The following is a 14,649-nucleotide window of genomic DNA, read 5'->3' on the forward strand; positions in this document are numbered from 1 at the left end:
TGTAGTTGGTAATACAGCTATTTGTGAAATGTATCGCAATCTCTGACTCTACAACAGAACAAGTATTAGTGACAGATAGCATAGCTAAGTAGACATTCATTCTGAAAGGCACTGGGGACTTGGTACTACTATTGTAAAGACCTTGGTTCTGTTCTCAGTTCTGCCGGACATAACTGTGTACAACCTCTCAGTAAAATGGGAGAATCAGACGTATTTGCCATGATCTCCTGGCTCTTAGACCAGTGCGCCTTCCCCTGGGCAAAAGAGGATATGAGTGGTGTGGAGCTTGGTCTCTGTCTTCACATTGTAACATTGTACCTGAGATGTGGCACACATGTAACAGGGCTACCAAATGTCGTACAAGGTGTGTGACACTTCGCATGTCTGAGCCCTGGTCTACACTACGAGTTTAGGTCAACTTTAGCAGGGTTAAATCGAATTAAGCCTGGACATGTCCACACCACGAAGCCCTTTCTTTCGACTTAAAGGGCCCTTTAAACCGGTTTCTTTACTCCACCTCCGACGAGGGGATTAGCGCTAAAATCGGCCTTTGCGGGTTGGATTTGGGGTAGTGTGGTCGGAATTCGATGTTATTGACCTCCGGGAGCTATCCCACAGTGCTTCATTGTGACTGCTCTGGACAGCACTCTCAACTCAGATGCACTGACCAAGTAGACAGGAAAAGCCCTGCGAACTTTTGAATTTCATTTCCTGTTTTGCCTGCGAGGAAAGAATCTTCCTCCAGCTTTCGAAACAGACAAGAGTGCCTGAAGACGCGCGCATCATGTACCTTTCCCGGCCATCCCACGTTGATGTTGGTGAAACGTCCCTTGTGATCCACCAGGGCTTGCAGCAGCATTGAAAAGTACCCCTTGCGGTTTATGTACTCGGTGGCTTGGTGCTCCGGTGTCAAGATAGGGATATGGGTTCTGTCTATCGCCCCACCACAGTTTGGGAATCCCATTGCAGCAAAGCCTTCCACTATGGCCTGTACGTTTACCAGAGTCACTACCCTTGATACCAGCAGGTCTTTGATTGCCCTGGCAACTTGGATCACAGCAGCCCCCACAGTAGATTTGCCCACTCCAAATTGATTCCCGACTGACCGGTAGCTGTCTGGCGTTGCAAGCTTCCACAGGGCTATCGCCACTCACATCTCATCCGGGTATTCTGGCGCTTCAGGGCAGGGGAAAGCAAGTCACAAAATTCCATGAAAGTGCCCTTATGCATGCGAAAGTTTCGCAGCCACTGGAAATCGTCCCAGACCTGCAACACGATGCGGTCCCACCTGTCTGTGCTTGTTTCCCGGGCCCAGAATCGGCGTTCCACGGCATGAACCTGCCCCAGTAACACCATGATTTGCACATTGCTGGGGGCCAGACCTTGTGTGAGGGCTGTGTCCATGTCAATTTCCTCATCACTCTCGTCGCCGCGCTGCAGTCGCCTCATCGGCTGGTCCTGGTTTTGCTTTGGCATGTCCTGGCTCTGCATATACTCCAGGACAATGCGTGTGGTGTTCATAGTGCTCATAATTGCCGCGGTGATCTGAGCGGGCTCCATGATCCCAGTGCTATGGCGTCTGGTCTGAAAAAAGGCGCGAAACTGACAGAGGGAGGGAGGGGCGACTGACGACATGGCGTACAGGTACAGGGAATTAAAATCAACAAAGGTGGCTGTGCATCAGGGAGAAACACAAACAACTGTCACACAGAATGGCCCCCCCAAAGATTGAACTCAAAACCCTGGGTTTAGCAGGCCGTTGATTTCATGGAGGGAGGGGGAAGCAAATGAATACAGAACAAATCTGGTCCATTTATTTTTTACATCTTAAGCTGGCAGCAGACGGTGCAGCATGACTGATAGCCCTCGGCATCTTCTGGGTGCTTGGCAGAAGATACTGTACTACGACTGCTAGCCATCATCGTCAAGACGGTTCAATAGGACGGCCGGCAGGACTGAGTCTCCAGGAGACAAAGCATGTCTGTCCAGGTGCCTCTGATTGAACTGGAACACGACGATGACGGATACCAGTCATAATACACCATCTACTGCCAAAAGGCAAGGGGCTGCTGCTGTGTAGCAATGTAGCCCCATGTCTGCCAGCACCCAGATGACATATGGGGACGGTGAGCTGAGCTGAGCTGAGCGGGCTCCAGGCTTGCCGTGGTATGTTGTCTGCACAGGAACCCAGGTAAAAAGGCGCGAATCGATTGTCTGCCGTTGCTCTGACGGAGGGGGAGGGGCCTGGCGGCATGTACCCAGAACCCCCCACGACACTGTTTTGCATCATCAGCCGTTGGGATCTCAATCCAGAATTCCAATGGGCGGCAGAGACTGCGGGAACTGTGGGATAGCTACCCACAGTGCAACGCTCCGGAAGTCGACGCTAGCCTCGGTACTGTGGACGCGATCCTCCGGCTTCATGCACTTAGAGCATTTTATGTGGGGACACACACAATCGACTGTATAAAACCGATATCTATAAAACCGGCTTCTATAAATTCGACCTAATTTCGTAGTGTAGACATACCCTCAGAGTAAACCTTTCCATGCAGTGTTTGCAATCCCATCATTGCAGAGGTGAAATGAACAAAAATGAAACTGACTTTGTTGATTGTCTCAGTGAATGAGAGAACATGGGACGTAAACAAGCAGCATAAATAGTGAAGAGTAAATTGCTAGCATTGTGCATGCTGTACACTCCAAGCTGATGATGAGTGGGCCCAGGGGGACTAGAACTGTTTCATAGGTTTGCAAAATTTCTTCAAATTCCCAAACCTCTTCTCCTGTCATTTAAAGCCATGCTTTTTTTACAAGGGAAGTGTAGAGGGTTTGTTTGTTTTTTAAATCCTGTTTTAGATAAAGAGGAATGACACTGATGCAAGCAGGTGTCCTGTGTGCACTAGTAGACTGTATTTAGTTTTGATTAGGGTGTGTCCTTTTGCCTAGTCTGTTTCTTTCTCTGCTCTGATTCTCATGTTCTCTCTTAAACAGACCATCAACAAAAAAAAGAACAGTTTGTATTTCCAAAACCAGTGACTGTGTAGGCTGAGAATTAGGCAAAGCCGGTCCTTCCCCTTCCTAATACTAATACTAATAGTAGTACTAATAGTTAGCCCTGCCACAAGTGCAGGGGACTGGACTAGATGACCTCTCGAGGTCCCTTCCAGTTCTACAATTCTATGATTCTCCAGACCCCGTCCCTCAAGATCAGCCTCCAGCCCCAAAATAAATCTTATGACTCTTGGAATTGTTATCACACGTCTCATCATATTTGGTATTTTTCTTAAATCCCCAGCTCCCAGAGTCATACGATTGCATTAGAATCTGAGTTTACATTTTAAAGGTGAGGCGCACACGTCATAGCTCCATTGAATTTTTAACCCTTGTGGTTGTGGAGAAAAGCTTGAAAACATACACCCTAATGGCTCAGAAGCCAGAAGGCTAATAAGAGAACCCCTAATGTGTTTTTTAATCTCATGATTTTAAGGCAATTCTCATGATTTGGAACTCTTGGGGTTGGCAGCACTGCAAGAATGAACTTAACTAACTGAGACCACGTGGTGCCTGCACATTGTGATCTCACAGAGACACACACGTTTTGATGAAAGATTTTGTGGCTCAGGCCCCAACAAGCCTTAAACTGAGCATGCTAGAATATTTACAGTTTAAAAAAGCAAGGCTAGTGTAGGCCTGTTATGCATGCTTATCTAGTAGAATAGTAGGCTTTCTCCATATCATTTCAATGCATTCTGCCTCTGCAGGGGTAGGTAAGCCCTTGTGATGGGGATTTGTTAAACTCGCAATTATAATTAATCTGCTATTATCGATAAAAGTGACTTATGAGAAGCAACGGTAGAACAGAGTGCATGCCTAGATTGTGTGTCCCTTTTGGGTTATGCTGGGAGATCAGCAGTTTTTAAACATTAAAGTGAAGTAGAGGGATTAAAGAGTGTGTTAGTTTCATTGCTTAAATCATTTGTGTGCACGTGTGTTGTGCATTCGGTTTTGGAATTGACATTCTGGGCTTTTAACAGTGGAAAAGTGAGGAGAGAAAAAGTTCACCTTAAAAACTTCAACCCACAGACTGACATTATTCAAACAGAAACATCTCCCAATTGCCCCAACATCCTAATTTTAGAAGGTACTCAGGAAATTGAAGGTAGATGAAATAATTGTTCCAAGTCTATGAGCAATGAGGCATTTTGAATCTGGGTCATCTCTTTCAGGAGAATCATTAATGTTCAGAATAATGTTAATTTAATTGCTCAATTTTCTGATGTCACATGCACAATTAAAACCCAACTCAGAACTTCCCAGTTCCTTCCTTGTGTGAGGGGGTGTGTGGTTATGACCTGCACTAATAGAGAGATTACATTTTCCACTATAGTGTGGATTGGACATTGCTCTTTGAATGTGCCGGTTTGCTTTGGATGGGGCACAGAAATACAGCCTCAGGAGACCATCTATGCCTTTAGATCATTTATTATCCAGACTAGATAGTATTACATACAAAACACTGCATTACAAGAATGTTGAAGTTGCAAAGTCAAGCACTCAGAAATTAGGAAGTTCCAGAATTAAGACTGTCTGTGCAATTTTTAGTCAGCTCCTTTGCGAGTATACATTATGATACTGTTATGAGCTGGGGCCAAGATTTCATTCTTTGTTTTCTAATATGTCTTTAAAGAGCCAAGCATGTGCCACTAAGATGGGCAACTTTCTTAAAACCTAAATAGATATATAAATAGACAGATATGTGTAATGCATTATTATTATTTATTAATTTATTTAAATAATGTGTACGTGCCAGCTGAGCTGAATCATAAACTCACTCTGTGAAATGGATGTTTTAAGCACATAGACTCATCTTCTGTGGGATTGGATTGTTGGGCTATGGTTTTGGAAGAAGGTTTTTAAGGAAATAGCAATGACACTACAGTTCTCAATTGAGCCCCTCTGGCAATTTTGTGAGTAACAGGAAATAAGTCCCTAGATGTTTAAGGTGAGAGATTTTCACATCAACCTGTCTGCTTCTGTTACTCCTGAGGGAACTCTGTGCCAAAATATTAAAGATTATACGCACAGTATTTTAAAATTCTGCAAATTTTATTGGTCAGTAAATAAATGGGGCTCCAGCACAGCAGTGGGGAGCACAGACCACTGGCTGTATTGAGGTGGAAGATCACCCTGAAGCCCCCACCTCCCTCAGTACAGGGACTCGGCAGTGAGGCTGCACCTGACCCTGACACAGCACAATGGCCGGGCCTGCCCCAGAAGCACCCTAGGGCCCTGCCCCTATGCTCTAGGTGCAGCAGGTGTGGGTAGGCAGGGCCAGCCCCCCAGGATCCAAGTGTGGAGGGGCTTAGTTTGGGGGGGATCCAGGTGTGGGATGAGAGGTTTCTGTGTTGGGCAATCTGGGTGTAGGGGGCTCAATGGGAGATCTGGATACACAGGGGCTTGTTGGGGGGTTTCGGGTGCAGGGGCAATGGGACACTGCAGGGGATCCAGGTGAAAGTGGTTGGGGCTCAGCGGGGGGGGTCTGGATGTGGGGAGAAGGGGCTTGGTGTGAGTGTCTGGGTTTGGGGGGCTCACTGGGGCAGGGGGCTCATCAAAAGGGGTCTAGATGTAGGGGGATAGGGCTTCTTAGGGTGAGGGTTCAATGGGCCTGCTTAACGAGGGAGCCCCAGCTTCTGCTGAGGGAACACCGCATGCCGGACTCCCGCTTCCCCCCACAATTTCCCTATCCTCTGTTCTTCACCACCCCCTCCCCTCACTCCAACATTCCCCTGCCCTGTTCCACCCCCCTTCCTTCCCCACTGCCTCTTCCCCCCACCCCCTCACCCCCTTCTCTCATTTCCCCCACCCTCTCCTTACCCAGCCACACTGCCAGCACTCACTGTTGCACAGAAAACAGGAAGGATCCCAGCACACAAAAGGAGAGCACAGCTGACACTGGTGGCAGCATTTAGCTGCAGAGTCAGCAGAGCCGAGATGCAGCCTCCTTCCTTCAGCTGGGCAGCTCTGCGCTTGCAGAAATGAGGGAGAGGGGCAGTGGCACTTAACCATTTCCCCCCCCCATGCCTCACCTCTGTTTGGGAGGGGCAGTCCCCCCAAAAAACTGCATCGATGGTCATCCCCCCACACAAACATACGTGGCTTCCCTGACATTTTCTGCAAGGAAGTACAGGAATTCTACAGGGGTGGGAGGGGAGAGGGGCGTTTTCTGCTGGTGCGCAGTCCCGCAGAATCCCCCCAGGAGTATTCTGTGCTTGTGTACAAATAACGGATGGAGGGAAGAAGAGGATCTATGAACTGGGTTTCTAGATAATGGATGGGGCTTCTTAATATGTGAGAGCTGAAAAGGCAGCATATGCTGACTATATATATGACTAAATGTTTATGGATTTTGATACTTCATAGTAATTATCTGTCTGAAGGGTGTTGAACGATGAAGTATGTTGTTCTGATACAGGGCCTCTAGATTTATCTAAAATTGGCTGACTACTTTGATTTATATGTGCACATGGAATACAGTTTAAAAAATTAAATATAAAAATAATTTGTAATTGTCTCTACACACAGTTTCAGAACCTACTGTTATATTGATGTCTTAACAAAATTACATCTAGAACCTTGTCTAAGAATAGTTCATTAAGATCCAGAACAGTCAGAAGGAAATGAAAAAGGCAAAACCATTAATTTGATTTTAAACATCATGTGAGCCATTTGGAGTGCAGATCGATACTACACAATGAAGCTTTATTTTGTATTGCATCCTTCCTGAAAATTGTATTCCAAAGTTAAATAATGTACAAGATAATGAAGGGTTGGTGGTCTATAAACTACTGATAATGATAGCATAAAGACTTTATAATGTGAATAAATTAAAGCATTCAGTCATAAGGCTGTTTAACCTTAGAAGGAGAGAAATTAAGAGGCCGAGGAAAAGGGGGGGGGGAACGTGTTTTCAGATGAGGTATGAAAAGAGTGGAGAGTTCATAAGGCAGAGAGCTGCTCTGGAAGAGCACATGCTAAATGAGATGAGTGAGGTGAGAGAAAGATCAGTCCTACGAGGGAAAGCTGAGGAATGCAGAATTTTCAAAACAAGGAGGGTTATTTTTATTTTGCAGGTCTAGTCCATAAACTGGGATGAGGCCAATAGACCCACAGTGTTTTGGTAGGCCCGCCACCAGAGAACGGTGTGGACAGGCTTGGAAACAGGGAAGCAGGAGCTAGCATTGGCATAGTAGAGAGCCAGAAGTACTGTGAGCACTTTTGCAGAGGGAAACCTTTGGGTGGATGGGATCCAGTACTGTAAACAGCAGAGTCAAATGAGAGGTCTGAGTCAAGGAAAGAGTTCAAGGTGGATATTTTTTAGGTTAATTCTCTTGGCTGTAAGCCGTTGAACATAGTGTCAGAAGATACTCACCACTATTGTAAAAGTGGCAGGTAAGTTAAAGATGGAGATAACAAGAATGAAAGGAATAATGTAAATAGAAAGGAGCAGAAAGCCAAGGCATGAACTGGTTGTGATTCTTCTCTACACAAGAAAGTTGCATTGATTTAGCTTTATTCTGGTTTTAAACCAATGTAGTTAATCCGGTGCAAATCCCTGTGTGGACACTTTAGGAGCTGACTGAAGTTAAACCAGAATGATCTAGTGTTTGGAAAACATGCCAGAGAGAGACTTAAGAAGCTCAAACTACTTAGTCTGCAGGGTCGGACTGGGAGGCTCACTCCCCGATGTTGTGTAGATATACCCTGGCAGACTGAGAGATGTGTCACAAAGGGAGAATATCACTAGGAATAAATATGTCCATTTCAGAAAGAGATTCTGAAGACCAGGAATCTAGAGTATTTGCATGTTATAAGTATCCATCCTGTTATCAGGTGCCAAAGCTCTAAATGGGTGATGAAGGCTTGTGTGTTTGTCATCCACTGCTCCGAGTTACTACCAGTTAGGCAACTGCTATTTGACTGAATGTACCATTACATGGAAATATTGAACCATGTTGTTTTCCACTGTCTCCAAGGCTCATTTTACTGGAGCTCTTTGGATCACTGCCACATTATTTAAAAAAATAGATGTTTGATCTTGTGACATTGTCTAAAATGAATCTTAATCCATTGTTTATTAACTGCACATCCTTATGGTCAATGGCTTAATTAAATCAGATACTGATGACCTTAAAACTAATTTAGTGCTCTAATGAATATTCTTTTCTGTTGCGCTACATGTTAAAAATGGATGCAATGAGGAAATCTTATTCCAGTAGCAAACTCCCCATTAACATTTGCAATATCCTGCAATGAAGTGTAGTAGTAGCTTGCTACATACAGTGGCAATTAAATGAAGCCAATTTACACATGCACAAAATGTGCATTAATGGCTAGTTAACTAGAGTAAAAAGAGCTATCATGTTGCATTATGTTTGATGATGTGATGAGTTTCACAAGCTAAACAATTTAAGTATATTAACAATTCCCTGCCTCTGGTTGCTGTTGGATATCACCACACTGATTTGCAAGAATAATCTTACTGTATTCCAATTAGTAGAAATTAATTAGTGGAAGTCATCTTGACAAAGGTGTCCTAAGTTTCTTTAGCCCAGGCTATAATTAGGCTTGAGAGGCATATGAAGAAATAGATTTGGTTTTCTCTTTGCCTGTATCATTATCTTCTTCAAAGGATAGAAAGTGGCATTAATGGCATTATCTACCAAAACAGTTGGATTGCTTTAGTGTTAGAAGGTATGTTTTCATGTCTGTTTTATCTGTTTGCCTAGCTGCCTATCTCTCAGTCTGTTTTATCTGTCAATCTGTCATGCATTTACAACACATCCATCGCCGTATTATCTGGACTTATTCCTATTGCTTTTGTTTTAGGTATGACACAATCACCAATCAGTGGGAGACAATTGCTCCTCTGCCAAAGGCCGTGCATTCTGCAGCTGCCACTGTTTGTGGTGGCAAGATCTACGTGTTTGGTGGGGTGAATGAAGCTGGTCGTGCCGCTGGAGTCCTGCAGTCATATGTCCCTCAGACTAATGCATGGAGTTTTATAGAGTCTCCAATGATCGGTAAGTGATCAGCATTTCACAATTTGAAAAAGAAATAAATGTCATGATATAAATGTCTGTACCACAAAATAAGTAAACCAAAGGGGCTCAATGTAAGTATGTCTTTAATATAAGGCTGAGGAAAAGGTGTTTGTAAGAGCAATGTTGGACGGGGTTGGCAGCAGTATGTAATATATTAACCTGGAGATGCAGTGGTCTGGATCCTTCACTCAAGGCAAATGACACTCATTAATCCCCCTAGTTATTTAGCTAGAAGGGGGTGGGTTCATGGTGGGGACAGAAAGGGAAGTAACACAGATATGGATACTCTATACATTATACAGTCCGCTAAAATGTTGTTATGCCATCAAATGTCACTTCATGCCTAAAACAATGCCATTCATTTAATGGATTATTATTACTGTTGCTGAAATCCCTCTTGTCCCAAAGGAAGCGAAGGTCTTTTTTGCAGTAACTCATAGATGTTGTTCAATGGAATTCACCCTGCAGGATAGAAAATCCACAAGATAGGTGGACTATGAAGATCCAGCACTGTTTTTATTAGTTATGTTTACAGTGCCCAGGAGAGTGCTACATGCTTTACAGAACAAGGGGGACTGTAAAGCATGTAGAAAGACATGGGGACTAACATTTTCAAAAGCACCTAACGGCTAAATCTTTTAAATCCATAAATAGTCATCAGAGCAGGGACTTAGGTGCCAAGCAGCTTGGGTGTCAGGACTTAGGTGGCTTTGTGCATGTCCACCAGCAGAAATTAGGGCCCCTGGGGGACTTTATCATAGGTGCCTACTGCATTAGGTGGCATCCAAGTAGAGGTTTTGAGGATCTAAATTTTGCACCTAGGCACCTAAAATGGCATTTAGACACTTACATCCCTTTACAGAGCTAGCCCTAAGTGACTTAGAAGCCTAATAGTATGTCTGTACTGGATCTGGAAGATATAATTTCCAGCTCAAATAGACATACACACATTAGCAATGATCAAGCTAACATGCTAAAAATGGAGTGGTGCAAGTGGGGAAATGGACTAGCTGCCCTGAGTATGATCCCATCTGAGAGCCTATGTATGTATTAGAATAGCTAACCCCTCCCACCACTCATGCCACAGTGGCTAGACTTCTGCTTTTTTGCACACTAGCTCCATCAGAGCTAGCACAGGTATGTCTATGAAGGCTGAAAAATTACACCTCCAGCTCTCCAGCTCCAGTGTAGACATACCCTAAGATCCATTCTCAAAAGTGACATAGGCATATAGGAGTCTAAATAGCATTGACTTTCAATGGGACTTCGTTTCCTGAGGCCCAGATCCTCAAACGTATTTAGGCACCTAACTCCCAAGCACCGGAACAACTTTGAGGATACAGACCTAAATTGCTTTTGAACATGGGACTCTTCTGAAACTTCAAACCAAGGGTACCTTGCCTAAAGATTTTAAACTCAGTGTTAGCTAGGATGCAACAGTAGGGTGCAGCACTACAATGATGGTTATTCAGGTGAGGCCCAAGCACATATGGATGTCCAAAATAAACTACTTTCCCCCCTTTCTGTATATTAATTATTATTATTATTTTATTTATGTATTTATTTATTTACTACATCCCTATTTCAGGCATTGTGGAAGAAGCAAGTTTTGGGGAGTCAGTTTTCCCCTATAAAATCTGTGTTTATAGCTTCCCCTGCGGATATAGCATTGCTCTTTTCCTTCTCCCTGGCTGTGCTTTGTGTCCAGTCTAACGTAACATGACATGCATGTGATGTAGCATGAAGCACCCAGCGGGAGGGCATCAACCACCAACAATCATATTTATGTATTACAGCAATGCTAACAAACCTATTTCCTGGCTTTTTCCATCACATGGACACAACGGCTGCTGTTCCTATAATCGACTGAGTGACATTATGAGGTTTTTCTGTGCTCAGAGCATACTGCAAAAATGAATGTATTATGCAAAAAAGTATTCTTTTTCCTTACCAAAATAGTACAAGTGCCACAGGAGCTGAGAATTCATTCCCTGGACTCGTTATATTGTCTAGCAGGTGTCAAGGCCGTGCGTGCTTGGAAAAATCATCCAAAAATATCCCAAGATGGGTACATCATACATTTTCAAATAAATTGTATTATTTCCCAACAAAAATACATCAAAACCATCGATGGGGGTGGGGAATAGTAATTGTGCTTTTTTTTTTTTTTTTTTTTTTTGAGAAAATGTAGGTAATGAGTTAACAATATTCTGAAAGTGTAACATGCTGTGATTTTTATTGGGAAATAAATACTACCAAATTATTTGCAAATTTATAAAGTCATTTAACACAAGAGACTGAAAAAATTGCTCCCCTACTGGAGGACATCTGTGATAGTTATACTATGCTTGATCTTAACCAAAAGGTCCTGAGATTATTGAAAATATACTTTATTTTTGCAACTGTGAAGTAGTAGTAGTAGTAACCATATTGATAAAATGTCCTCCCACTAAAGCTCGGGGGACACTGTACAGAATGACATTCCACATTCAATATGATGAACCTTTAAAAACCAATGCAAAAAACAAAGACAGAGAGAATGGGACTTGGTGGTCTTTTTATAAAAGGAAAATGGGTTTAATTCCAGTAGAGATCATATTTCATGCCCATAATAAAAATGTGCTGCTCTCTTGACCTTAGATAAGATAATGGACTCTTTAAATAAGTGTTATATGTGCTCGGATTCCCAGAATACAAGCAGCTCTTGAATGTAACCAGGACCAACCCTGTAAAGGGCTTTTCCACAACCAGTAATACTAATTTAAAACCAGTCTGTGATTCCAAGGTATTCAATGACAAGAATGCAGGGAGGGCAAGTATAGAATCATAGGACTGGAAGGGACCTTAAGAGATCATCTAGTCCAGTCCCCTGCACTCATGGCAGGAATAAGTATTATCTGAACCATCTCTGACAGGTGTTTGTCTAACTTGCTCTTAAAAATCTCCAATGATGGAGATTCCACAACCTCCCTAGGCAATTTATTCCAGTGCTTATCCACCCTGACAGGAAGTTTTTCCTAATGTCCAGGGCTGGCTCCAGCTTTTTTGCCACCCCAAGCAAGAAAAAAAAGGGCGGGGGGAGGAGTGCTGCCGTCAAAGCAAAAAATAAATTAAAAAAAGCCAGAGTGCCCACATGCTTGGAACGCTGGTGCCTAGAGCCGGCCCTGCTAATGTCCAACCCAAACCTCCCTTGCTGCAATTTAAGCCGACTGCTTCTTGTCCTGTCCTCAGAGGTTAAGAACAATTTTTCTCTCTCCTCCTTGTAACAACCTTTTACGTACTTGGAAACTATTATTATGTCCCCTCTCAGTCTTCTCTTCTCCAGACTAAACAAACCCAATTTTTTCAATCTTCCCTCATAGGTCATGTTTTCTAGACCTTTGATCATTTTTGTTGCTCTTCTCTGGACTTTCTCCAATTAATCCACATCTTTCCTTAAATGTGGTGCCCAGAACTGAACCCAGTTATCCAGCTGAGGCCTAATCAGCACGGAGTAGACTGGAAGTAGACTCCTCCTAATACATCCCAGAATGATTTTTGCCTTTTTTTTTTTTTTTTTTTTTTTTTTTGCAACAGTGTTACACTGTTGAGCAGATTTATCTTGTGGTTTACTATGACCCCCAGATCCCTTTCCGTAGTACTCCTTCTAGGCAGTCATTTCCCATTTTGTATGTGTGCAACTGATGGTTCCTTCCTAAGTGGAGTACTTTGCATTTGTCCTTATTGAATTTCATCCTATTTATTTCTCCAGTTTGTCCAGATCATTTTGAATTATAATCCTATCCTCCAAAGCACTTGCAACCCCGCCAGCTTGGTATCATCAGCAAACTTTATAAGTGTACTCTCTATGCCATTATCTAAATCATTGATGAAGATACTGAACAGAACCGGATCCAGAACTGATCCCTGCAGGACCCCACTCATTATGCCTTTCCAGCATGGCTGTGAACCACTGATAACTACTCTCTGGGAATGGTATGACATATGGTAGCTCATACTTGTAAGTCCATCACTTCCAGAAAGTTGTGTGCTAACCTATCCAAGCCAACCTTGTCGTGAATGTTGAGATTTGTTTTAAATTATCTCAATGCTAGTGAAACAAGCTGGAGACCAAACTCCTCCCTCCATAGAACAGATACTGCATAGGCAGCAATAGTGTGAGCTCTTTTACACAGCTCAGCCAATCTGCCTCCAGTCTATGCCACTTGGATTTGTCCTAGGAATAAGAAGGTAGTCCCAGCTCTATATTCTTTTAATCCCTGGCTTCTCTGCTGAGCCTGCCAGTAAGTGTACCAAATGAGATACTTGTGCAGTAGGACTGAAGCATGTTTCCCATAGGTCACGAAACAGTTATCAGGCAGTAATAACTTTTTGATGACTGCAGACCTGGAAATATACTCAGTGGAGTCTGAAAGGCTTTGTCTACACTGCGGTTAGACACTCTGTGGCTGACTCGTGCTTCTGACTCAAGCTCACGGTACTTGGGCCAAGGGGCCATTTAATTGCGGTGTAGACGTTCAGGCGTGGGCTGCAGACTGAGTTTTGGGACCCTCTCACTTCGCAGGGTCCTAGAGCCCAAGCTCCAGTCCAAACCTGAACATCTACACCGCAATTAAACAGCCCCTTAGCCCGAAACCCCTGAGCCCAAATAAGTGGCCTGGGCAAGCTGTAGGTTTTTAATTGCAAAGTAGACATACCCTTTGTGGACTTGAGATGATGTTGATTGGCAGGATTCTATAGTTAAACAGTCTCACATCTCTTCTTCCCAGTCTCTAACATCTAACAAAGCTGCCACTTAGTAACAATTCTGGTAACTGTAGTGCCACAAAATCAACCAAGCATTCATACTTGCACTGCTTACGTTTTTATTTCTTGCTATGCTGTCCTTACAGCGCTGAAGAAAATGTATTTCACGCACAACTTCCTAAGGCTTGTCTTTTTTAACAAGACCGCTGTAGACAAGCTGAAGTCAGTGATTGTAAATAAGCATAATTATCTTGTCACTTTGTGTTTTAGTTCACTTCGTGTCTAATGCTAGGGCACTAAAATGTACCCTTTATGCAATATCAAATAACCAGTTGCCTACATTAACTCAGCTATAAGTTTTGATTTGTGTTTCTGAATGGGTTTTCCATTTAAAGCGACCCACCCAGTTTATATGCAAAATAGGAGTTTTATTTACTTAGCACCATAGTTAAATTTTAAAATCTGGTGAGTGCTGTGGGGAAGCACAGGTCAGGGACCCATGAACGTTTCTGGTATCTAGTCTAAATCTAATTTCTTATACCATGTCCATCTTTGGATCATTAGGTTCCCCCCATGGAGGCAAGGGGTGGTGACTTTAGGACTCGCTTCTGGCAAGTGTTTCCCTAGCTGCCTCACTGGTGGAGTGCCCCCTCTGTTCTTAAAGTGGGTAGCTCTCCCCTGATGGCGGAAGTTCTCCCCAGATTGGTGGATGGGGATGGGCCTCCTCTGGCTGTAGAGTGAGAGAACAGGGCTCCAGGATCCTTCCCAATGCCAGCTCTTCAGACTGGGCAGGCAAGCA

At 43.5% G+C, this 14,649-nt stretch overlaps 1 protein-coding gene across 3 annotated transcripts in view; it reads left to right on the plus strand.

The window, feature by feature from the left end:
• Positions 1–14,649, plus strand: part of KLHL29 (kelch like family member 29) — a 547,902-nt gene that overhangs the window by 509,790 nt on the left and 23,463 nt on the right. For all 3 annotated transcript variants that reach the window (XM_034766597.1, XM_034766598.1, XM_034766596.1), the window contains one exon: positions 8,890–9,083. In XM_034766597.1, coding sequence (XP_034622488.1) covers positions 8,890–9,083 — 194 coding nt within the window. The remainder of the gene's footprint in view (positions 1–8,889; positions 9,084–14,649) is intronic.

Source organism: Trachemys scripta, chromosome 3 (assembly GCF_013100865.1).
Source record: "Trachemys scripta elegans isolate TJP31775 chromosome 3, CAS_Tse_1.0, whole genome shotgun sequence".
Lineage (NCBI taxonomy): Eukaryota > Metazoa > Chordata > Testudines > Emydidae > Trachemys > Trachemys scripta.